The sequence below is a fragment of the Typopeltis vanoorti genome, chromosome 13 (assembly GCF_054136105.1).
Source record: "Typopeltis vanoorti isolate ZY-2024b chromosome 13, IOZ_Tvanoo_1.0, whole genome shotgun sequence".
NCBI classification, from domain to species: domain Eukaryota; kingdom Metazoa; phylum Arthropoda; class Arachnida; order Uropygi; family Thelyphonidae; genus Typopeltis; species Typopeltis vanoorti.
The window spans coordinates 34,196,700-34,224,167 of record NC_143561.1 but is presented as its reverse complement, the minus strand read 5'-3'; the positions used below and the strand labels follow the sequence as shown (position 1 = coordinate 34,224,167).

The 27,468-nt window shown below is 38.6% G+C and overlaps 1 protein-coding gene across 1 annotated transcript in view; it reads left to right on the top strand.

Annotated features, from left to right (window-relative positions):
* LOC150100043 (ATP-dependent translocase ABCB1-like) overlaps positions 1-27,468 on the top strand; it is a 181,493-nt gene that overhangs the window by 44,724 nt on the left and 109,301 nt on the right. The window contains exons 3-4 of the mRNA XM_090403202.1: positions 10,460-10,600; positions 14,781-14,937. Coding sequence (XP_090259328.1) covers positions 10,460-10,600; positions 14,781-14,937 — 298 coding nt within the window. The remainder of the gene's footprint in view (positions 1-10,459; positions 10,601-14,780; positions 14,938-27,468) is intronic.

Here is a 27,468-nt window from a genome sequence, read left to right as displayed (position 1 = left end):
TCTGTATAACATCTGGTGGCTTTTTTTTCCTGTTATTTCGCAACATCCCATACACGTAAGTTTTTCTGTCAGTAAGAGATTCAGTCAGAGCTACAGAATTATAAAAATTGTCCATATGCAATACATAACCCTATTTCGCATTACACTATTAAAATGATCTAGGACTGGTCTTAGTTTGTGCAATTTATTGTTAGCTGCTTGGGAATTATCTGTGAAATGCAAACAACGCAATAAAATTTGAAATCGATTTCGGCTCATTTTAGTGTGCCAAAATGGGAAATTGTAAAGATGATTTGTACTCCAATTATGCTCAGTAGATAGTAAATTACAAGGACCCATATGAAGTAAAAGTCCAAGAAATAATTTCATTTCAGGTATGTCTGTTGCTTTTCAGTTTGAAATTCTTTAACTTTTTTTGATCTGTGCTTGCCTTTGCTCAATATTTTGTAAAGTATAAAAATTGGTTTGTTCAACTGAAAGTATGAGAAAATCTTTAGAAAAAAAAAGTTCAACCACTTTTCGATACTGAAATTTACAGTGTCAATTTAAAACCTGTAGTTTCAACAAAGTCAAATTGTGGGGGCTCTTGTTATGAATTTTCCCAATTAGCAAATGTTGATGTATTTGGCTGGACGCAAACTTCATCTTCAGAATTTTCTTCATTATCTGAGTCACCGCTAGAGTCATCTGTATGATTATAATCAACTTCAGAATCAGAACCAAATAATTCTTTCCATTCATCATCGCTCATATTAGTTTAAGCTTCTAATTCTTCATCAGTAAATTTTCTTTTACTGGCCATGGCATAATTGAAGTTTTTTAGAGACTATACGCAATAAACCTTACTGCACTGAATACTGAACTCAAGTTACACAGTCGTCAGCACATGTAATATATAGGTGGGGTGATACGAGATTACTCGTAGTTGGCGTATGAAACAAAATTCTGTCTGATAAGCCAGCTACGAGATTACTCGTACTGACCTTGAAGAAGTGAAAGTGCTTGGTATGCGGTAACAAGCTATGCCTGAGGAGAGTGGCAGCAAATGTGTTAACCTGTATATTAATGATATTGGAAAAGATTTAGATGGAGATATTCAGTTGTTTGCAAATGATGCAAAGTTGGGATGAACCGTGAAGAGTAGAGAAAATGTTGTGACCTTACAAGAAGACTTGAATAAATTGAGTGATTGGGCATGGGAATGGGGATGAGCATCAATGTTGCAAAATGCAAGGTTTTAAAATTTGGGAAACAAAGATGGGATGCAGAATTTATGCTTGGTGAGGATATAGAGTCGGAAGTGGAGGAAATAAGAGATCTAGTATGGAGGAACAAATCACGGTACACCCTATTCTTTTCAGATAGATGGATGTGTTTGGGTATAGACGCTTCAGGGGAATGTGATTTACTAGTGATTATCATACTATCTGCTAACTGTAGTGACAATGGTCTTATGTGTGGTGATGCAGATCTTCTGGTTTGGCGTTTAACCTCTTATTAGTGCTCATAGAAATATGAATACTTAATGATATACGTGAGGAACCTTCATCTGGTCTCTTTTGACTAAAAGAGTTATAATAAATTTAGTTTAATCCTTTTTCGAAGTGTGAGCAAACAAAGTTTGCACCGGAAAGTATCTTCAGGACTGGGGTAAGGTGGTGTAACACCAGGGCGACTCATTGCAAAGGTGGAGCAAGTTACTATCGCTCCTATCTCAGTATCTCCCACAATGCAAAATACATCTCCTTGCAGATATGTCTAATGTTATGCATTAAGGGAAGGGCCATTACCCAGAGTAGTTTTGACCTTTATTGAGGTCTCTTCAGTGGGAGCCAGGCCGTGGCACTACCTTACCCCACTCCTGAAGATACTTTCAGGTGCAAACTTTGTTTGCTCACACTTGGATAAAGGATTAAACTAAATTTATTATATTCTAACCAAGTGAAAAATAAACTTTCAACATCTTTCTCTAAATCCAGAGTAATTTATTAAAAAGGTGGCACACCATTTGGCAACTCCTATAGGTAGAGATGACCTTGCTAACGCTTCTGGCTGGTATCTCCACTTGGGCCTGGCTCCCACTGAAGAGACCTCAATAAAGGTCGAAACTAGTCTGGGTAATGGCCCTTCCCTTAATGCATAACATTAGACATATCTGCAAGGAGATGTGTTTTGCATTGTGGGAGATACTGAGATAGGAGTGATAGTAACTTGCTCCACCTTTGCAAGGAGTCACCTTGGAGTTGCACCACCTTGCCCCAGTCCTGAAGATACTTTCAGGTGCAAACTTTGTTTGCTCACACTTGCATAAAGGATTAAACTAAATTTATTATATTGTAACCAAGTGAAAAATAAACTTCCAACAACTAAAGGAGTTAGCCTGTCTCCTACAGTGATGGGGGGGGATTCACTTGGAAACTTGGGTTTTTCATCCCCAAGAACAGGCAAACCTGCCCCATGAGCACAACATATGGATCTACAGTCATGAATATTTTCCTTAGGGGATGCAGCAGAGGAGTGATGTACTGACTGCATTAATTGATTGTAAGCCCCTTGTTGGGGGGGGGGGCTCAACCCATCCTAAGGGATGGATGAGAAGGATAGAGCAATGATATATTGTGGGCATCTCGTTTTTGCTATACCTTGGTGCTTTTTTTTTGTGCTTTAGTATTGACATGATAAATGCAGCACATTACAAGGGACTGTAATGTTATGATTTTATGAATTATAGTGTAAAAGTTAGACTGGCCAACACAAATGCTGTATAGCATCTTTTGGGAACACTTTCAGTGTTTTTATCTGTTGTTCTTGGAATCACCTAATAGCTAAACCAACATATCCAGATTCACTCGAGAAGCTTAATATTATTTTGTTGAAATGGATGATCTATTATCAACATTCTTTCGAGGAAAGTCTATACCTAGGAGATTGCATTTGTGAAACACTTCAGTAACCAAATAATTGCAACATGGATGCGTTAGAAATATTTTCCAGAGTAGTTTTAATTTTCAGATGTATAGTAGTAGTAGTAGAAGAAGAAATACTTGTTAACACATTGTATTTGAATGGACTTTTTGTTCTATGTGTTTCATCATAGATAAAATACATACATGTTGACAACCAGATCTCTTTGTATAAAACAAAAAATAATTTCTCAGTTCTCTTTTACATAAATATAAGCAACAATCATTGGATAATTAAATTCACCTATGATGATTACTTGTTTAGCATCCATCTGGTTGATTGGTGATTCATTTCATCATTACGGGAAAGACATATACTGCCATTTTCCTAGACTTAGCAAAGGCATTTGACAGGGTGCTACATTGTAAGCTGATATTCAAGTTGTAGCACATGGGTCTGGATGTCAGATTGGTCAACTGGATTCAGAATTAGCTGTCCGATAGGTATCAGAGAGTTGTGTATGGTGGAGTAATATCAAAGAGGCAGAAGGTTACAAGTGGGGTTCCACAGGGCTGAGTACTGGGACCTGTATTGTTTAACCTTTATATCAATGACATTGTCTGTGGATTGCAAGGTGATATTCAGTTGTTTGCAGGTGATGTGAAGCTGGGAAGTGCAATGTGGTAGACCTACAAGAGGATTTGAATAAGCTAGATAGATATGGCAAATGAATGGGGAGGGGGATGTCAGTTTAATGCAGCAAAATGTAAGGTCTTGAGGTTTGGGACGCATCGATGGGACGCTGCATACACTTTGGGAAGAGTTAAACTGGAGGAAGTAGGAGAGACAAGAGATCTGGATTTGATGATTGATAGAAACCTGAAATTTAGGGGACATATTGCAAAGGTAGTGAAGGTAGCACAGAGGATTGCTGCAATAATGAGAAGGCCACTGACCTGCAGAGATAAAATGGTTATCATTCCGTTGTATAAGACTCTGAACAGACCACACTTAGACTATTGTTCTCAGAATTGGTCCCCAGGATTTGAAGGGGATAAATTAACTGTGGAAAGGGTACAAATGCAGATAAAAAAAAAAGATGGTTTCAGGACTGTACAATGTTAGTTATGAGGATAGGCTGAGGGAGTGTAGACTGCAGAGTTTGGTGGATAGAAGGAGGGGTGATATGATTGAATCAAGTTCACCCTGGAAAAAGAGGAAAACAACTGCCTCCCTTTCCTAGACACACTAGTCACCCGCCAGCCTGATGGAACTTTGGTTTTCTCAGTTTACAGAAAACCCACCCATACAGGCAGATACATCCACCAACAATCCCCCCCCCCTCACAACAATATGGAGTGGTAAAAACACTATACAACAGGGCTAAACTAATCTGTTCTAACGACCTAGCCCTTAACACTGAACTAAATCACATCCTCAACACTTTCTCAGCCAATGGCTACCCCCCCCCAAAAAAAATCCAAAAAATATTAAAACCTACAAACCACAACCCCCCCCCCCCCTCCACATTACTCTAAATCCATCACCATTCCCTACATCCAAGGCACCTCAGAAAAAATTACCAGAATTCTAAAAAAACATGACCTCACCTCCTGTTACAGGCCTTACAGAAAATTGGCATTCCTTATCCGCTCTACCAAAGACCAACCACTTCCCCTAGACCTACCTGGTGTATACCAGGTCCCTTGCAGTTGTAAACTGTCGTACTTTGGCCAAACAGGCAGGACAGCGAATATCAGAATTTCTGAACACAAGGACTACATCTGGTTTTACAAGTATAGCCATTCTGGTCTTGCAGACCATGCTCTGGATACTCGCCACAGAATACGGTGGAAGAAAGCAACAATAATACACCGGAGCAAATAAAAATTCGAAAGATTATTTATGGAATCAGCCTCTGCCCTAAGAAACTCTCCAAACCTCAATAAATTTGGTTGTATGCGACTGCCCCAAATTTGGAAGGTCGCTTGGTGTCGCACGGATTAGATCGTCGGCTTGTCGAGAGCTCCTGAAAAGATCAGTATTATTTTGTGTTAACATTAGATATTTTACCAGAATTTTAAGTAGTATTGTTTGCTTTTTGTTTCTTGGTGTGTCTGTGCAATTTTTGCGTGTTTTCTGTTATTTTAATTATTATTTTTAAGAAAAGATAGCGTACACATGGCACCGATAAAGAAAAAAATGGCGGCCAGGTCGCCATGCTTGCTTAAGAGTTTTGATGTAAAAGAATTTATGCAATGTGCTGTCTGTGAGATGTATGCCTTGCGAAGAGCGGTAGGAGTCTGGTTAGAAAGTGATAGTGGAGTTAATATGTGTAGAAAGTGTAAAGAGAACGAGGACTTCAAGCGTGTTTCGTGTATCGAGACTGATATCGTTAACGGTAGTCAGAATGTAGAAAATGGCGGTGTACTAGAGAATTGCGTGGTAGTGCCAGATATGTGTGAGAGCGTCGCTGAAAGTGTAAATGAAGGTAGAAACACCGAAGGAATGGATGATTTGATCGATAATGAAAATGGTGAGATAAATGCGAGTAGCGAAATTGCCCGTTTAAATGGCGCGATACACAGAGCCAAACGACAACTGGAGCGTATGCAAAAATGTGTGTTGAACATACCGACAAATAACCGGCGGAAGTCTGTGACGGCAAATAATAGAATGTATGTAAACGTCAATAAAATGAAGGAGCGAGTGCTGTATGAGGATTCGCTATTAAGAGGCGTAATAATTGAGAGTTTAACGAAGTCGTACCAGCCGGGTGCGAACATAAAGGACGTCAGCGAATCTATTCGACTGCAAAAACAGAGGGTGAAAGAAATGATAATAGTGGCAGGAACGAATGATTTGAAAGAGGACAAAATGGAAATGATAGAGGATGTGAGGGAGTTGTTTGAGGTAGCAAAAGAGAAGAGTGAGAGAGTTAGGATGGTGAGTATCTTACCGCGGTATGACAGCGAAGTGTTTAGAAGGAGGGCCATAATTGCCAATGACTTTATGCGTGGGTTATGCATGGAGAGTGGTGTGGAATTTGTGGATGTGTGGAATGAGTTCGATGGGCGAAAGGACTTATATAAGATGGATGGGTTACATTTGAATGGAGTTGGTGTACGGAGACTTGAAAGAGTGTTGATGAATGATGTGGAAGTGGATGTACAGACTCAGGGAAACTAGATTTATTAAGAGGGGGGGGAGTAGATATGCAGACTTTAGGGGGGCCAGTTAAGTGTATGAATGAGTATATTATGCCCGGGCGAGTACGACGGACAACAAATCAGAATGGGATAATTAGTATAAGGAATCAAAGTAGGGATGGGACAAATGGGCTTCTGCGATTCATGTACACTAATGCCAGGAGTATTAGGAACAAGAAGGAAGAGTTTTTGGCCATGGTTGGCACTTCCAGGCCACAGGTTGTCGGTATTAGTGAAACATGGCTGACAGAAGATGATAAAGCTAGTGGGATTGAATGCGACGGGTATAGCGTGTTCAGGAGTGACAGGGTGAATAAAAAAGGGGGAGGAGTGTTATTGATGATAGCTGATGAGCTTCAGCCAAGGAGTATAGAAGTTGAACTGTAGGATGGGGAAAAAAGCACATTTGAGGCTGTTTGGTGTGAGATACAATCTAGCAGAACAAAATATACAATTGGGTGCTGCTATAGACCGGGTGATGGAGTGGATGGTGGGAATAGTATGCATAAGCAAATAGAAGAAATGAATGGAAGGAGGGTAATTATTATGGGTGATTTCAATTATGGTAACATTGACTGGAAAGAGGAGAGGGCACATGGGAGGAAGGAATTGGATTTTATGCAGTTATTAAGAGACAACTATCTACGGCAACATGTATTGGAAAATACCAGGGGACAGAGAGTGCTGGACCTAGTAATTGCAACTGAGAATGTAGCTGTAACGAACATGACCATGTTGCCACCAATTGGTGAGAGTGACCATAAGGTCATGACTTGGGAGGTGGCTAAAGGAGTCGAATTTACAATTAAGACAGGGTATATGTGGAATTACCGGGCTGGTAAGTATGACAAGCTTAGGTGTGTGCTTGGCTCAATGCCATGGCATGTAAAACTGCAAGGGCTGGATGTTGATGGTGCATGGGAGGTGGTTAAGAACTGTTTGCAGGAGGCAATGGTTGACTGTATACCAAGAGTCTGAATAATAAATCAGGTAGGGGTTAAATGGATGAATAACACTATTAAGCTTGAGGTGCAAAAAAAGAAACAATTGTGGAGGGAATTTAAGGAGAAGGGTGACCATCAGGTGCATGAACAGTATAAAGCTCAGGCCAGGATGGTAACAAGGGTGGTAAGAAAAGCAAAAGCAGATTACGAAAGGAAATTGGCCATGCAGGCTAAAGAGAATCCCAAACAGTTTTTTCAATATGTTGCAAGTAAAAGGAAAAATGCTCATGGTTGAATGATCTTAAAAAATGCTGAGGGTAGGGAGGTAACTGAATCAGTCGATGTTGTGGAATTACTGAGCGAGCACTTTGCAAATGTATATCATCCAGGTGGTGGCTTTGCGGAAATGGAGGAACCAACAGCTTATACTGGAATTGTGATGAATGAGGTAGAGGTAACTAGTCTATTACAGAACCTCAATGTCAATACATCTGTGGAATTGGATGGTATACCAGCTCGTGTCGTACGTGAAGCGGCCAAAGAATTGTCAGTGCCCTTGACCATTATGTTTAATTTGAGCCTCAGGACTGGGTCAGTCCCAAGGGGGTGGAAAGAGGGGAAAATAGTTCCACTGCACAAAGGTGGTTCCAAGGCTGCTGTTGAAAATTACCGGCCAATCAGCATAACAGGAATCATTATCAAGGTCTTAGAGAAAATAGTCAAGAGGAAAATACAAGATTGGATAGAAGAAAATGGGATACTGTATCGGGGACAGCATGGTTTTGTGAAGGGTAGGTCATGCCTCAGTAACTTGCTCACGTATTATAACACAGTGACGGCTGAACTGGATAAGGGTAATGGGTTTACAGTGATTCTGCTGGACCTTGCTAAGGCCTTTGACAGGATACCACATGGAATTCTAATCAGTAAATTGCAGCATATGGGAATGGACATAGGGTTGGTGAGATGGATAGGAGGGTGGTTGACGGAGAGATATCAGAGAGTGGTTTACTCAGGAGTAGAGTCCACAAGACGGCCTGTGACTAGTGGTGTACCACGAGGATCTGTTCTTGGACCACTGCTGTTTAATTTGTTCATAAATGATATAGGAAAGGATCTGAGAGGAACAGTTCATTTGTTTGCGGATGATGCGAAGTTGGGTAGGGCAATAGTGAATGCAGATGACGTCAAAATTTTGCAGGATGATTTGGATAGATTGGAGGTCTGGGCTAGGGAGAATGGATGTCAATTTAATGTGGCAAAATGTAAGGTTATGCATTTTGGGGTGAAAAGATGGGAGGCAGTTTACTGCATTGGTGGAACCGTGCTCCAGGAAATTGATGAGGCACGAGATTTAGGAGTGTTGGTGGATAAGGAATTGAAATTTAGGGGACACATTGCAAAAGTGGCCAAATCAGCTCATCAAATCACTTGGTTGCTGAAGAATACGTTGACAAGCAGAGACAAGCAGGTTATTGTTCCTCTGTATCGAGCCTTGATAAGACCTCATCTCGACTACTGTGCTCAGATTTGGTCACCTAGGTTTCTTCTTGATGGGGAGGAGGTGGAGAGGATCCAGAGGCGAGTGACCAAGATGATAGCAGGTCTGTGGAATGAACCGTATGAGAACAGGTTGAGGATTTGTGGGTTGCAAAAATTGGTTGATAGGCGGAGGAGGGGAGATATGATTGAGACATTCAAATTACTGAAGGGTTTCTATAAAATTAATTCAGAAGATATTTTTGAGAACAGGGCTGGTTGTGGGAGGACTAGGGGACATCCATGGAAACTGGGCAAAAGTGTGGTTAGTAAAGGTGTTAGAGCTGGGTTCTTTACTTTTAGAGTAGTGAATGAGTGGAATGCGCTCCCTGAGTCTGTGGTGGATGCTGTGACAGTGAATGAGTTTAAGGCGAGGTATGATAGATACTGTATGAATGTCGAATAGTTGTGATGAAAATGATTTGGGGCCTCCCTCGATGAGTCTAATGACTCTCTGGAGTTGCCCGTAATAATAATAATAATAATAATAATAATAATAATAATAAATCAGCAGACCTTCAGCCCAACGGCCAAGAACGCCTACTTAACCCTCCAGAGGGCACCATCAGGAATTCTAGGAGAACGATAGCTTCAAATCTTCATTCTCAGTTACTGTATTGTTATTGCCTTGTGTGCACCTGCCTTTTTGTAAGTTCCTTTAGAAAATGGCAATGTGACATTGCCGAAATATCGGAAATATCTATTAAAATATAATTTAATTTATATTCGGATCTACGTTGTTTCAATTCCCTAAGTTATTTAGAAATGCATAACCAATGTATAAGCCTGTCTACGAGTATCTTGTCTATCTTTCCTAAAAATACTGTACTCTTACACTCTATACCAGTTGATGATGTTGATATTCCTGGCATTTTTATAGAGATACAATAAGTTACTTCCAGGCTCTTTTTTGCATACTCATATTTGTAATGTGCATGACCCAGATATGAAGAGAGAGATCTGAAAGTTAATTCTTCATTTTTATACAGATATCCACATGCATATTTAATAATTCCAAACCAGGTGGAAGGGTGATACAATAGAGACATACCAGTTGCTAAGGTGTTGTTATGGGATTAATCTTGAAGAGGTTTTTCATAAAATGGTGAGTCATCCCAGGAAGTTCTATAAGGAGGGTGTGAGCAAGGGAGTGAGAAGCAGGTTTTTTGCATGGAGAGTTGTGAATGATTAGAATGCATTGAATGAGAGCATGGTGTCTGCAGAGAATTTGAAATGTGTTGTTTAAGGCATGGTATGATGAGCTGTGTGTGTATAACAAAGGGACCTCCTGGATGAGCCTTTGACTCCATGGCATCTTAGGATAATAATAATTCGTGTAGTGAACAAATGTTATCAATGGCAGTATCTTATCAAAAATGAAAATATTAGGAAAGAACTTGACATTGTTGGCATTCAGGATGTTAGCAGAACTAATCTCAGCTGCTACGATCACTGAAAAACATTAGCAGAACAAGTGTTCTTTGCCAGGTTGGCAGGAAAAATAAAGAAAGACCAAGATGCAGGTGGACTGATACTGTAAAAAGTGCCTTAGAAGACAAAAATATAAAATCTCATAATGTTGGAGCTTTGACAGATAATAGATTAATTGGAGGAAAATTGTTGATTAGAAATTAGTGATGGTGTAACTTTTTCATGTTGTACTATCATAATATCCTGTACACTCCCTCAGGATACATATCAGAATTTGATGATGATGGTGACACACACACACACACACACACACACACACACACACACACACACACACACACACACACACACACACACACACACACCAGGCTGAATATATAACTTACATGTTTTAATTAATGTTTTAATGATCAAATGTTTATTTACTTGTAGTGCTTCCAAGAAGATATTCCATTATCATGGTATCACCTTTGGTATTGCCCAGGGTATTCAGTGTTTTGCTTATTCAGCAGCCACTTATTATGGTGGAATCTTGGTAGCTAGAAATGAAATTGGGTTCGAAAATCTTTTCAAGTAAGTTGATTTGTTGCATATTATTAAAAACAAAAATTTAATGTTTCATAATGATTCTGCTGGTAAGGCTTATGTTCACCATTCATAACCATACTTTTAAGGAAATTACAATGTAGACTAAGAGTAACTAAAATAAATTTAATTAATGCTTCCAGTATTTTGGCAAAGTCAAATTGACATCATCAGGTAACACAATATAATATGATATGATGTGATATGTGCACACAAGCCCCATTGAGCAATGAGGCTGAAGCATGTCTACCGACAGTGGCCGCAAGTCCTAATCTGCAAGTCTTAAGTGTGGAGAATGAGCTTCCCAGATTTAGGACAGTTTCATGCAACCAAATTTTTTGAGGCTCAGGTAGTTTCTTAAGACTGAAGCATATTCATGGAATAGTCTTGCATATTTATATTTGCTGCAGTGAAGTAGAGTGGCCTTCTTCCAGCATATCCTATTGTGGTGTCCAAAGCACAAAGCCAGAAACAGATAGTGCGCTCTCTCTTGGCCATAATTATACAGATAGTGCGCTCTCTCTATGCCTACACCTGAAAAATTTCCTACAGAAGAAATGATTATTCAGATTGAACATGGAATTCTTAGCCATCATACCCATGTTGCTAACAATATCAAACTGCATGTTGCCACATGTGCACTAATAGATACATTCGCAAACAGTCACATCACATCCCCTTCAAACAGTATTGTATGATTAAATACTATATAAGGGCTAAATTGATTAGCTCAGATAACAGTGCCCTCCCCACTGAACTTGACCACATTCACAAGTCCTTAGCCAATGGCTACAGTTCCCACCATATCCCAAAAAATATTAAAACCCAAAACCATACACCCCTCCTCACTCTCCAAAACAGAGACTACACCAAAACTATCAAACGTTCCATATATCTAAGGTACATCTGAAAAACATCTATAAACTGCACACCATTCCTTCTACACAATCTTCTCATTGACTTATTAGCAATCATGGATGTTTCATTTCTGTCCTATAATACCAAGATAGCAGACTCACAATCTTTACTTTCTCACGCTTCAGTTTTTCTTCTTTCAACAACTCTTTCATATTTCTCACCTTTCAAATCATTTGTGCCTGCCAAAGCAATCAACTCTTTCACTTCTTCCTTCTGCAAACTAAAACACCAACTGACATCCTTTATCTTAACACCTGGGAAACATGCTTTCATCATTCTCTCATTAAGTATACCTCTTATGATTGATTCCCATATAATACTTTCCCTTTGTTCTCAGTTTCTCACACCTTTTTACCTTTCCCATTCATTCTTTCTTTCATTCTCTTGAGCTCACATTTTGTTCTTTGAAGTAGTCCATATAAGTATACTTTCATCCACTTCCTTCAAACTCTCACTTATATTTGGCACACTATCATTCACTGCCTCTGCTTCATTCTCCACAACACTTCCACAACTCTGCCTTATATCTTAATATCAGTCACTTCATTCTTCCAATCTCGAAACTCGCATTTCTTGCACTTGCTCATTAAGTGTTTCTGCCCCACTCTCTCACTCTCTCTCTCTCTCTCTCTCTCCATTATTCTTGCGCTCATCTCACAAATCATTCACTTTCAGCAATGAATACATTAAACACACATTACTTCACTAAATCCTACTTATTAATATCATTCAACATTGAAATCTTGGCTGCCATTTTTCTTGTACACATTGGTGCCATGAAGATATAATGCTTTTGAAACAGTATCATGTAGTAATCACAATTAAATAACACAGTCAAAAATAAATAAATACTGCCAGTAATGTTTAGCAATATTGCCAATATTTACTAAAAATCAAGACTTATCTGAACAACACATGCATGGCACAACCACTTCTAAGAATGACCAGTTATTTATATACACATATATATATATATACAGAGTCCGTCAAAAAAAATGTGTACACACCTCAGCAAAAGGAAAACCTGTATAAAAATTGTAATACTAAATTTATGCAGACATCAAGGGATGAATACAAGTTACCTTTGACTTCTACAATTACTCGAGGTGCTTGAAGTGGTTACCATTAGCATCCAGACACTTATTATACGGCAAACCACTGCTTGGGCAACATTAGCCAAGGTGTCCAGTGGGATTTCTGCACATGCCATTTCAATTTCTTTCCGAAGGGCCACCAGTGTAGCTGTGATACACTACATCCTTTAGAGTCCCCCATCGGGAGAAGTCCAAGGGTGTTAAATCAGGAGAACTTGGGGGGAGGGGGAGAACTCAACTGCGCCTCTTCATCCTATCCATTGTCCCTGCAAACTCTCATCAAGGCAAGTTCTCACGTCTCGGTGGTAGTGTGGTGGTGCACCATCTTGTTGAAAGAGAAATTGATTATTCCCATAAAGTGCATGAATGACAGGTAAAATGGATGAGCATAACATGTCTAGGTATACTTGACCAGCAACAGTACCTTCAAAGAAAAACAGAGAAGAATGGTCCTATTAAATCCCTCGTGTGTTCTTCCATATGCAATTCGACAGATTTGTCAGTCTGCCCAAAATAAGGAATATCACAATCACACAATATTTTATATACACCATTTGAGTTGATGATGACAAGGTTTTGAGTGGCTTATTAAGAAACGGATCTTTGGAAGTGGAGTGAACAAGGTTCTGATATTGTATTTCTTAGAACTTTTGCTAATTTATCAGATATTTATCAGACATAATTATGCTGTATAATAAATTTAGTTTAATCCTTTATCCAAGTGTGAGCAAACAAAGTTTGCACCTGAAAGTATCTTTAGGACTGGGGTAAGGTGGTGCAACTCCTTGCAAAGGTGGAGCAAGATAACATCACTCCTATCTCAGTATCTCCCATAATGCAAAACACATCTCCTTGCGGATATGTATAATGTTATACATTAAGGGAAGGGCCACTACCCCATTATACATATCCGCAAGGAGATATGTTTTGCATTATGGGAGGGAGATACTGAGATAGGAGTAATGTTAGCTTGCTCCACCTTTGCAAGGAGTTGCTTGGTGTTGTACCACCTTACCCCAGTCCTGAAGATACTTTCAGGTGCAAACTTTGTTTGCTCACACTTGGATAAAGAATTAAACTAAATTTATTATAGTCTAACCAAGTGAAAAATAAACTTTCAACAATTATGCCGATTCACTGTTCCATTAAGCTTAAATTGCGCTTTATCAGACTAAACCATTTTCCTCACAAACTCCTCCTCATCTACCATGTGTTTAACCACTCACAATATTGCATTCTTCGATAAGGATCATTCCTATAATAATCTTGGGATGTAAACTTTCCATTTAGCTGCTTTAAGAATGCGCCGTATGCTTGCACTGCTAACTCCTGACTCACATGCACGTTGTGTGGTACACTTCTGTGGCAAGCATGTGAACTGTTTCAACACCATAGCTGAGGAAGCAGGACTTGTTGCTGTGCAAGGCCTCCCAGATATTCCCTGGTGCACATTGCACACGGCACAAAGGTCTCAAACTTATCATGAAGGCATGCAGTTGTCAGGTGTGTTGGAGGTTGTGTTGTAAACTCACGCCTCCATTGTCGTTGAAGTTCAACAACATTCTCAAATTTGAAATACCACTTTAAAATGGTCCTGCATTCCTCAAACAATGAATAGTGCCTCTGCCATTTTGTTTGACTGCCCTACTGGTCACATGTTGATGCTAGTAATCATGTGAATAACAACATCTATTGAGAGAACATCATACTACACATTACTACTGTAATTTGATCCAACTTCGAAAAAAGTCCATAGATGTTAAAGTATGTATACATTTTTTTGATGGACTCTGTATATAACTAATTTTCATTACTAACTGATTATTTTTTAAATGATATTTCAACAATTAAGAAATGGGCCGGCCAGTTTAAATGTGGCTGTACCAGCCTTGAAGATGATCCATGTGAAGTACATCCAAAAAAGTGAACAACCAGAAATCATTGATCAGTGAACATAACTGAAATAGCAATGTCTCAGATTTTAATATTCTAGATATATAAAACGCATCAAATTTTATTTGTTTGTTTATTTTTGTTCATCTGAGTATTTAAATGCCTAATTATAACTTAATAAAAGTTCTGTCTATGAGGGGAAGAGAGAGAGAGAAAGAGAGAGAGAAAAATAATCAATATATGTTATTTTTGTTATTTTACAGAATAACAGAAGGAATTGTTGTTGGAATTCTAGTAATTAAAGCAGCTGTAGCATTTTCTCCAGATTATCAAAAAGCAAGAATGGCTATCAAGAACATTTTGAAAATAATATGCCTGAATCCTCAGAATGATGCCTCAGATACTGCCAGTTTAAAACCAGTAATTTTTTTGTTTCTTTTATGTTGAATTATTTTCATACAGCAAATTTTGTTTTACACAGAGTTCCTTCATTATACTAGATATATAGAGTCAACTGTCATTTGAGATTTAAAAAAAAAAAGAAAAAAGCCCAACTTGGTAAAAACTTATAGGCATTAGTAAGACTTCTTTGGTAAGAGTGCTTGGCTGGTGGAACAATAGAGAGAGTGGCTTTAGCAATAAAAACAGAGCATGATGCAGAAAAGATGATAGTTATGGTGGGTACAAATGACCTGAATGGTAGTATAAATCGGGTAGCAAAAGATTTAAGAACATTGTTAGATATCATGAAGAAGAAAAGTGTCAATGGGAGGATAGTGTGTGTCCTGCCTCGTTTTGACAATTATAAGTTAAGTAGACAAGCAATGATAATGAATGATATGATTGCAAGAACGTGCAAAAAAAGAGGTCTGGAATTTGTTAATATCTGCAGTGTGTTTGAAGGCAAAAGACAGCTGCATGCAAGAGATGGGTTACATCTGATCATCGAAGGTCATAAGCGATTGAAGAAGTTACTGTTTTCTGAATAAATTGAAGTAATTGGGCAGGTAAACTAATATTGAAAAGGTTGAGTAAGAGGGAGAAACTTAAGCAGTGATTGTATATTTGTTGATCCTTATTCGTGGAATAAATTGCAGAATAGAGGGGATAAAAATCTTCATGACTCTACTACAATTAATGACATGTATATCAGTTCTAAAGCTGGTACAAGTACTAAAGGGAATCTGCAATTTTTGTATACAAATGCAAGAAGCATTTGAAATAAGAGGAAAGAATTTTTGGCATTAGTTAGTGCAATCTCACTAAAAGTTTTAGGCATTAGTAAAACTTGGCTGTCAGCAGAAGATGTGGTCACTAGAATTAAATGTGATGTGTACAGTATTTTCAGGGAGGATAAAGAAGATAGAAACGGGGGGGGGGGAGTACTGTTGATGATAACTGATGAGTTGTAGCCAAAGAAAGTAGTATATCAAGATGATAGACATATGAATGATAGTACATTAGAGGCAGTCTGGTGTGAAATAGTAACCAACACAACCAAATATACAGTTGGATGCTGCTATAGGCCAGGGAGTACAGGGGATGATATTGAATTCATGCATCAGTAAATTAGTGCATGAGTGCAGGGTTAGTATTATTATGGGGGATTTTAATTATGGAGATATCAATTGGAAGGAGGAAATATCACGTGGCAAAAAGGAAATGGAATTCATACATCTACTACGAGATAATTACTTGAAACAGCACATAACTGAAGGGACACATGGTGTGTGTTGGACCTGGTTATTGGTTCCGAAGTTATATGCATAAATAAAGTGTCCTTGTTACCTCCAATTGGTGAAAGCGATCATGTGGTATTGACTTGGGAGGTTGCAAAATCTGTGGATTTTTCTGTTAATAGGGAGTATATATGGAACTACAGGTTAGGCAATTATAACAAGCTTCGGAGTGAGCTTGCAGCCATCCTATGGCAGAACATATTGCAGGGGAAAGATGTTAGCAGTGCATTGGATAAAATCAGCAGGCATCTGAGGAAAGCAATATCAGATTGTGTCCCCATGGTCAGGAAGTCAAACAAGGCAAGCGTTAGATGGATGAACAGTAGTATCAAGCTTGATCTGCAAAAAAAACAAAATGTTATGGAGAATTTAAAAGGAGAAAGGCGATCTACTAGTACACTCATGAGCAGTACAAGGCTCAAGCTAGGAAGATTACCAGCATAGTAAGAAAAGCTAAATCAGATTATGAGAAGACCTTAGCCAAGGAGATCAAGGGTAATCCCAAAGAGTTCTTCTGCTATGTGGCAAGTATTAGGAAGAATGACTTCAGAAGGATAACTTTAGTGAGTGGTGATGGTATTCAATTGACAAATTCAGATGTAATAGTAGAGTTACTGAGTGATAAATTTTCAAAAGTCTATCGCCCAAGTGAGGATATCTCTGTACCTGTAGCAATAACTAATGTGAGAATTGAAGTTAAGAAATCAGAGGTACTACGTATATTGCAAAAAAATAAATGCAAACACTGCTGTATGTTTGGATGGAATATCAGCTCGGTTGTTGCATGAATGTGCAAAGGAATTGTCAACACCTCTTACTTGGTTATTTAACTTAAATTTGAACTCTGGTATGGTCACTAAGGAGTAGAAGGAAGTCAAAGTTGTTTCTTTGCATAAAGGTGGCTCTAAAACTGCGGTAGTTAATTACAGACCAATCATCATCTCGGGAGTGGTGGTAAAAGTACTGGAAAAGTTGATAAAGACAAAATTCAAGAATGAGTGGATCAGGATATGATACTCTATAGGGGCCAACATGGTTTTGTTAAAGGTTGATCCTGCGTTAACAATTTATTAGCTTTTTATAATAGAATGACATCTGAGTTGGACAAAGGAAATGGCTACACAGTGGTACTTCTGGATTTTGCTAAGGCTTTTGACAGGATACCCCATTGAACACTGTTATGCAAATTGGAGCAGATGGGAATGGATATTAAATTGGTGATATGGATAGGAGAATGGCTCAGGGAGAGATACCAGAAAGGGGGTGTATGGAGGAGCAGAGTCCAGGATGAGTTAGGTGACCAGTGATGTGCCTTAGGGCTTTGTGCTTGGGCCATTGTTTAATTTGTACATAAATGATATAGGAAATGGATTAAAGGGAGATATTCATTTGTTTGCTGATGATGCAAAGCTGGGTAGCGCAATAAAAAATCTAGCTGGTGTTGACAGTTTGCAGGATGATTTAAATAAGCTGGTAAAATGTAATGGATGTCAGTTCAGTGTGGAAAAGTCTAAAGTTATGCATTTTGGAATTGGTGTGAGAATGTTGGACCTGGTTATTGGTTCAGAGGTTATATGCATAAGTAAGGTGTCCTCGTTACCTCCAGTTGGTGAAAGCGATCATGTGGTATTGACTTGGGAGGTTGCAAAATCTGTGGATTTTTCTATTAAGAAGGGGTATGTACGGAACTACAGGTTAGGCAATTATAACAAGCTTCGGAGTGAGCTTGCAGCCATCCCATGGCAGAACATATTGCAAGGGAAAGATGTTAGCAGTGCTTGGGATAAAATCAGCAGGTATCTGAGGAAAGCAATATCAGATTGTGTCCCCATGGTCAGGAGGTCAAACAAGGCAGGCATTAGATGGATGAGTAGTAGTATCAAGCTAGAACTGCAAAAAAAGAAAATGTTACAGAGAATTTACAAGGAGAAAGGCAATCAGGACACCCATGAGCAGTACAAGGCTCAAGCTAGGAAGGTTACCAGCATAGTAAGAAAAGCTAAATCAGATTATGAGAAGACCTTAGCCAAAGAGATCAAGGGTAATCCCAAAGAGTTCTTCCGCTATGTGGCAAGTAAGAGGAAGAATGACTTCGGAAGGATAACCTTAGTGGGTGCTGATGGTATTGAGGTGACAAAATCAGATGTAATAGTCGAGTTACTGAGTGATCACTTTTCAAAAGTCTATCACCCAAGTGAGGATATCTCTATACCTATAGCAATACCTAATGTAAGAATTGAAGCTAAAGAATCAGAGGTATTAAATATATTGCAAAACTTAAATGCAAACACTGCGGTAGGCTTAGATGGAATATCAGCTCGGGTGTTGCGTGAATGTGCAAATGAATTGTCAACCCCTCTTACCTGGATATTTAATTTAAGTTTGAACTCTGGTATGGTCCCTAGGGAGTGGAAGTTAGGCAAAGTGGTTCCTTTGCATAAGGGTGGCTCTAAAAGCGGTATTGAATTACAGACCAATCACCATCTCAAGAGTAGTGGTAAAAGTATTGGAAAAGTTGGTTAAAGACAAAATTCAAGAATGTGTGGATCAGGATATGATACTCTATAGAGGCCAACATGGTTTTGTTAAAGGTAGATCCTGCCTTAGCAATCTATTAATTATTCATAATAGGATAACATCCGAGTTGGACAAAGGAACTGCTACACAGTGGTACTTCTGGATTTTGCTAAGGCTTTTGACAGGATACCCCATAGAACACTGTTATGCAAATTGGAGCAGATGGGAATGGATATTAAATTGGTGATATGGATAGGAGAATGGCTCAGGGAGAGATACCATAAGGTGGTGTATGGAAGGGCCGAGTCCAGAATGAGGCAGGTGACCAGTGGTGTGCCTCAGGGCTCTGTGCTTGGGCCAATGTTGTTTAATTTGTATATAAATGATATAGGAAACGGCTTAAAGGGAGATATTCAGTTTGCTGATGATGCAAAGTTGTGTAGTGCAATAATAAATCAAGCTGATGTTGAAAGTTTGCAGGAGGATTTAAATAAGCTGGTAAAATGGGCAAAAGAAAATGGATGTCAGTTCAATGTGGAAAAGTGTAAAGTCATGCATTTTGGGATTAAAAGATTACCAGCTGTGCACTGCATCAATGGAAAGGTACTCCAAGAGATTGATGAGGCTAGGGACTTAGGGGTATTGGTAGATAGGGAGATGAAGTTCAGACGACACATTGCTAAGGTGTCCAAGATTGCACATAGGATTACTTGGTTGTTGAGGAACACACTGACATCCAAGATAAAGAGGTTATTATTCCCCTTTATAAAGCATTGATACTTCCACATTTGGATTACTGTGCTCAGGTCTGGTCACCTGGATTCCTTGGAGATGAGGAGGCTGTGGAGAGGGTTCAGAGAAGAGTGACCAAGTTGGTGAGTGATATAAAAAATGCTCCCTACATTGATAGATTGAGAGCTTGTGGATTGCAGAGATTGGTTGATAGGCGAAGAAGAGGGGATATGATAGAAACATTCAAATTACTAAAAGGTTTTTATAGGATTGATGCAGGGGAAATGTTTCAGCTGTGTGATGGTGATGGAAGAACAAGAGGTCATCTGTGGAAATTAAAGAAGAGTGTGGTTAACAAAGGTGTCAGAATAAGGTTTTTTGCCTGGAGGGTGGTGAATGAGTGGAATTCATTGCCTGACTTAGTTGTGAGCTCTTGGTCTGTAAATGAATTCAAGAAGAGATATGACAGATATTGTTTTGCTAGTTTGGATCTCCCACGATGAGTCTACTGACTCCATGGAGATACCCATAATAATAATAATAATAATAATTAAAAGATTACCAGCTGTGTACTACATTGATGGAACAGTACTCCAAGAGATTGATGAGGCTAATGACTTACGGGTGTTGGTAGATAGGGAGATGAAGTTCAGAGGACACATTGCTATGGTGTCCAAGATTCCACATAGGATTACTTGGTTGTTGAGGAACACACTGACATCCAGAGATAGAAAGGTTATTATTCCCCTTTATAAAGCATTGATACTTCCACATTTGGATTACTGTGCTCAAGTCTAGTCACCTGGATTCCTTGGAGATGAGGAGGTTGTGGAGAGGGTTCAGAGGAGAGTGACTAAGTTGTTGAGTGATGTAAAAATTGCACCCTACATTGATAGAGTGAGAGCTTGTGGATTGCAGAGGTTGGTTGGTAGGCAGAGAAGAGGGGTTATGATAGAAACATTTAAATTATTAAAAGATTTTTATAAGATTAATGCAGGGAAAATGTTTCAGCTGTGTGATAGAGATGGAAGAACAAGAGGTCATCCTTGGAAATTAAGGAAATGTGTGGTTAACAAGGGTGTGAGAATGAGGTGTTTCACCTGGTGGGTGGTGAATGAGTGGAATGCATTGCCTGACTCAGTTGTGAGTTCTTCGTCTGTAAATGAATTCAAGAAGAGAGATTTGATAGATATTGTTTTTCTAGTTTGGGTCTCCCACGATGAGTCTACTGACTCCATGGAGATTTTTTTTAAAAAATATTTATTGTTACTAAAATATTTATACATACAATAAACATCTTGTGTGACATTGCACCTTGTAATTTTACAGAGTTCAGCACTAAGTGCTGCAATTCCTACATTATATTTCAATTAAAAATTTTAATAATACTTTTTTGCTTTTATATTATGTATTTACTACACATGTTCTTCTAATATTAACAACGAAGATTATACAGAATTTTTTGTATAATTTTTAATTTATTTTATTTTATTTTATTTTATTTTTTTTAAAGTTTGAGAAAGAGTGATTATACATACAAATTTCTGCATTTGCTTATAAGGATTACTTGTAGATGAGTGAGGCAAATTAATCCCACCTACTTCGAAGATTGGGTTAGCTTTTATGAAGAGAGTGGGATTTAGCCTTCACTATTTGTGTTGTTGCTACTGTTTATGTATGGGATCTAGGCATTGGATGCTAGTGATTTGTGATGTGTATATTAGTGTTAATGGTTTCTTAACTTTGTTGGTATATTTTCCAGAGTTCGTTTTTTAATGTTCTGTAGTTATCGACATGTTTTAACTTTCTTGGTAGGTTGTTGAGTTGCGTGGATATCTGTTGTGATCTCACAAAAGAATCGCATGAGTTGTTGAAGGTTGTGGGGATGTACAGAGTTGTTGTAAGTCGTGTTATACGATATGTGTTTCTGTTGTTTCGATAGGAGATGTTGATGTAATTCCTTGTTAATGTCATGCAGTGTTTCAGGTTTTTAATGCTCAGAATTATGTGTATCGCCATGTGCTTGTCGGATATTGGTTGTTGCATGTAAGGTGTCCAGATCACTGTTGACACGATTTTCCTGTTTAATGTTTCTAATTTTGTTAGGTGGCTGTTTGATGTATTTGCATAGACTGTTATTCTGTATCTGAGTAGGGATTGCAGATACCGTGATACAGGAATTTTTTTATGTTGGGTGGAATAATGTCTTTAACTTTGAAGAGTTTTGCTGAGATGATCCGGAGTGTGTAGGTATTCTATATGTTTTGTCCATTTAAGGGGTGGGAATCTATATAGAGACCGAGGTATTTTGCATGTGTTACAGGTTTGATTTCGAAACATTGGCAGGTATTTTTGTTGTTAATGCAGCGGTATGTGTGACAATGTATCGATAGTGATGCAGGGCGTATGATTCTTGGGTTGTGTATTATCAACATCTGTGTTTTGGTGCCATTGATTAGAATTGCATTTTAATGGAAGTATGTTGTGATTTCGTTTAGGTCTTGTTGTGCTTTGCAGAGAGCTGTGTTAATGTCTGTGTGGATTGCTAGTAGTGCAGTGTCATCTGTGTATTGAAGTATTTGACTTCTTATGGATATGTTATGAACGTCGTTAATGTATATGTTGAATAGAGTGGGTGATAATATGGTACCTCGAGGTACACTGTGTTTTACTTGTATACTTCAACTGTGACATGTACCTATTTTTGTTACTTGGGTTCTGTTTGAGAGGTAGTTCTTGAACCATGTATGCAGTGTTCCTCTTATACCTATTGAGTATAGTTTGGTGAGTAGTATGTCATGTTCAAGTGTGTCAAATGCTTTGGTTAGATCAAGTATAAGGACGGTGTACTTGTTTTTGTCGAGAGCTTTGTTTATTGTGTCGGCGATGTCTTCTAATAAAGTAATGGTGCTTTTTTGTTTTCTGAAAGCCATATTGGTTTTGTGAGATGATGTTGTACTTCTGGTAGTGTAGCTATTGGTCTGTAGTTCTGAGTATCGTTTCTTTTGCCGTGTTTGTATATTGGCGTTATTACTGCACTTTTTAGTTGTTGTGGAATAATGACTGTGTCAAATATTATGTTCACGAGTTTCAAAAGTATTGGATTTATTTGTTCAAAGTGTGTTATAAGGTCTGTGAGTCTTATTTTGTCTATTCCTGGAGTGGTCTTTGGTTTTAGTTTTAGGATTGCTTCTTTCAGTTCCTGTTTTGTTATGGGTGGAAAATACATCGTTTGTTGTTGACTTTGTGTCGATAGTTTTTTGTTGATCGTTGGTAGTTTGTCTTTTTTGAGTTGTGTGATGTTGTTTGTGAAAGCATGGTTGAATATGTCTGCTAGTTCCTCTTGGTTTGTGTCCTGACCGAAGCTTTTTGCAATAAAATCTTGATGTAGATGGCATACATTGGCAAATTAGCACAATTACAGGTTTAATTATCTTAACTATGGGGAAATAGGTCAGGAAGAGGAATGGTTACAAGAAGGGAAGGAAATGGAATTTATGCAGCTGCTGAGAGATGATTACCTGAGGTAACATGTAATGGAGAGGAGACAAGCTTCAAGAGTGTTGGGTCTGGTCATAGCATCAGCAAACTTAACAGTAACCAAGATAGCTATGCAGCCTCTGTTTGGAGAAAGTGATCATGTGGTCTTAACCTGGGATATTTATTACCAGACATGCTGAATTTTGTGTTAACAGGTGATTTATGTGGAATTACAAAGCGGGCAAGGGAATATATGACAAATGTAATTTAATACAATTTCTCTAGATTAGAGAAAGGTTGTTGGAAGTTTTTTTCACTTGGTTATACTATAAATTTGTCCGCACGGTTAGCCTAGTGGCTTTGCGCTTCGCAACCATATGCCTGGGGAAGGAGTGTCCTAGGTTCGATTCCCGTCCACGACGTGAGGAGCTTAAGGATCTTCCTCAGCCATAGCCAAGTTAGCCGGTCTTGGGTGTGGGCCGCAGGGTTTTTTCCGCCAGTTTGTCTGAGGTTTTTCATCCTGCAAGCAGGCAAACCGGCCCCGTGAACACACAGGTTACAGTCATAAATACTTACGGCAAGGAAGGCAACGGGAAACCACCTTGCTCATAATCATCTCTCCCTAGAATGGTAGCATATAGCTACCCTCCCGCGGCCATATGGCAGATGGGAACCAGAAGAAGATACTATAAATTAACGATACCAAGAAATTATATGCTTGTTTTCATCCTTTATCATTTTGAACTCAATACAGGTCAAAACCGGTTTGGGTAGTAACTTTTCCCATAATGCATAGCATTATACATGTCCACAAAGAGATGTGCTTTGCATTATGGGATACTAAGGCAAGTGATGTGAAGTCATACCACCTTTACCACGAGTTGTCCCAGTCCTGAAAATACTTCAGGCTCAAACTTTGTTTGCTTACACTTGGATAAAGAATTAAACCAAGTATATAATTTCTTGGTATCTTTAATTTATAGTGTAACCAAGCGAAAAAACCTCCAACAACCTTTATGTAATCTAGAGTAATTTAATAATAAAGTGTGACACCTTTTGGCAACTGGTATAAGAAAATATGACTTCTGCATTACTTCAACCTTGGTATCACTTCTGGGTCTGACTCTCACTGAAGGGACCTCAGTAAGTGTCAAAACTGGTCTGGGTAGCGATCCTTCCCATAATGCACAGCATTATACATGTACAAAAGGAGATGTGCTTTGCATTATGGAATATTAAGGCCAGTGATGTGAAGTAATATCACCTTTACCACGAGTTTCCCCAGGTGCTTCAGGTGCAAACTTTGTTTGCTTGTACTTATGTAAAGAATTAAACCAAGTATATAATATCAGTTACAGAAGCTTACGTGGTAAAATGTGTTGGCCTATGCGAAAGTGTAACATACGATGATGATGATATAATTTCTTGGTATCTTTAATTTATTGTAATTTAATACGAAGTGGAACATTCATGACAATTACACACCAGAATCCAAACAGTGAACATAAATGTTTGTTCAGTGCCGAAGAAGACAAAGCCAGTTCCATCAGCAGGAAAGGTCATGGCACTGGTGTTTTGGGATGCTAAAGGCATTTTGTTTATTAATTATCTTGAAAAGAATAAAACAATAACCGGTGAATATATTCCAATCTTTTAACCAGACTAGACAAAAAAATTTGTGAGAAAAGACCCAGTTTGCAGAAGAAAAAAATCATCTCTCATTAGAACAATGCACCTGCCCACAAAGTTGTCTTGGCAACGAGAAAATTAAGGGATCTGCACTATGAATTGTTGGAACATCCCCTGATTTGGCTCCCTCTGACTTCTGTCTCTTCTCAAAACGAAAACTCTTACTCGTTGGTCAGCGTTTTTCTTCAAATCAAGAGATGATTGCAGCTATAGAGGGGTATTTTGTAGATCATGCTGAGAACCACTACAGGGATGGGATAATGGTGCTATAGCATCGCTGGAATAAATGTGTTAGTCTTAAGAGAGATTATGTTGAAAGATAAAAATAATTTTGAAATTATAAATTTGTTTCTTCATTGTTAGGCCAAGAACTTTTCAGACTACCCTCATATTTTAGACCAGAGCATATTGTGGTTTCTTTTTTGTTCCACATTTTTCAAGGGCCGATTTCTTGGATTTCCAACGATGATATATAACTGGTCTACTTTGTCTAAAATACGAAAGGTGACAGTCACAAGCAACTTACAGGGGGGAGATATTGAATTCATGCATCAGCAAATTAGTGCACTGTTAGTAATTATTATGGGGGATTTTAATTATGGAGATATCAATTGGAAGCAGGAAATATCACTTAGCAAAAAGGAAAGGGAGTTCATACATCTTCTGTGAGATAATTACTTGAAACAGCACATAACTGAAGGGACACATGGTGTGAGAGTGTTGGACCTGGTTATTGGTTCAGAAGTTATATGCATAAGTAAGGTGTCCTCGTTACCTCAAATTGGTGAAAGCAATCATGTGGTATTGACTTGGGAGGTTGAAAATCTGTGGATTTTTCTGTTAAGAGGGAGTATATACGGAACTACAGATTAGGCAATCATAACAAGCTTTGGAGTGAGTTTGCAACCATCCCATGGCAGAACATATTGCACGGGAAAGATGTTAGCAGTGCATGGGATAAAATCTGCAGGTATCGGAGGAAATAAATATCAGATTGTGTCAGGAAGTCAAACAAGTCAGGCGTTAGATGGATGAGCACTAGTACCAAGCTTGATCTGCAAATAAAGAAAATGTTATGGAGAATTTACATGGAGAAAAGCGATCAATACACCCATGACACCCATGAGCAGTACAAGGCTCAAGCTAGGAAGATTACCAGCATAGTAAGAAAAGCTAAATCAGATTATGAGAAGACCTTAGCCAAAGAGATCAAGGGTAATCCCAAAGAGTTCTTTTGCTATGTGGCAAGTAAAAGGAAGAATGACTTCGGAACGATAACTTTAGTGGATGCTGATGGTATTGAGGTGACAAAATCAGATGTAATAGTCGAGTTACTGAGTGATCATTTTTCAAAAGTCTATCACCCAAGTGAGGATATCTCTGTACCTGTAGCAATAACTAATGTGAGAATTGAAGCTAAGAAATCAGAGGTATTTAATATATTGCAAAATTTAAATGCAAACACTGCTGTAGGCTTAGATGGAATATCAGCTCGGGTGTTGCGTGAATGTGCAAATGAATTGTCAACCCCTCTTACTTGGATATTTAATTTAAGTTTGAACTCTGGTATGGACCCTAGAGAGTGGAAGTTAGGCAAAGTGGTTCCTTTGCATAAGGGTGGCTCTAAAACTGCGGTAGTTAATTACAGCCCAATCACCATCCCAGGAGTAGTGGTAAAAGTATTGAAAAAATTGGTTAACGACAAAATTCAAGAATGGGTGGATCAGGATACGATACTCTATAGAGGCCAACATGGTTTTGTTAAAGGTAGATCCTGCCTTAGCAGGCAAACTTTTCATAATAAAATGACATCTGAGTTGGACAAAGGAACTGGCTACACAGTGGTACTTCTGGATTTTGCTAAGGCTTTTGACAGGATACCCCATGGAACACTGTTAAACAAATTGGAGCAGATGGGAATGGATATTAAATTGGTGATATAGATAGGAGAATGGCTCAGGGAGAGATACCATAAGGTGGTGTATGGAAGGGCCGAGTCCAGAATGAGGCAGGTGACCAGTGGTGTGCCTCAGGGCTCTGTGCTTGGGCCAATGTTGTTTAATTTGTGTATAAATGATATAGGAAACAGCTTAAAGGGAGATATTCAGTTGTTTGCTGATGATGCAAAGTTGTGTAGTGCAATAAAAAATCAAGCGGATGTTGAAAGTTTGCAGGAGGATTTAAATAAGCTGGTAAAATGGGCAAAAGAAAATGGATGTCAGTTCAATGTGGAAAAGTGTAAAGTCATGCATTTTGGGATTAAAAGATTACCAGCTGTGTACTACATCGATGGAAAGGTACTCCAAGAGATTGATGAGGCTAGGGACTTAGGGGTATTGGTAGATAGGGAGATGAAGTTCAGAGGACACATTGCTAAGGTGTCCAAGATTGCATGTAGGATTACTTGGTTGTTGAGGAACACACTGACATCCAGAGATAAAGAGGTTATTATTCCCCTTTATAAAGCATTGATACTTCCACATTTGGATTACTGTGCTCAGGTCTGGTCACCTGGATTCCTTGGAGATGAGGAGGCTGTGGAGAGGGTTCAGAGAAGAGTGACCAAGTTGGTGAGTGATATAAAAAATGCTCCCTACATTGATAGATTGAGAGCTTGTGGATTGCAGAGATTGGTTGATAGGCGAAGAAGAGGGGATATGATAGAAACATTCAAATTACTAAAAGGTTTTTATAGGCTTGATGCAGGGGAAATGTTTCAGCTGTGTGATAGTGATGGAAGAACAAGAGGTCATCTCTGGAAATTAAAGAAGAGTGTGGTTAACAAGGGTATCAG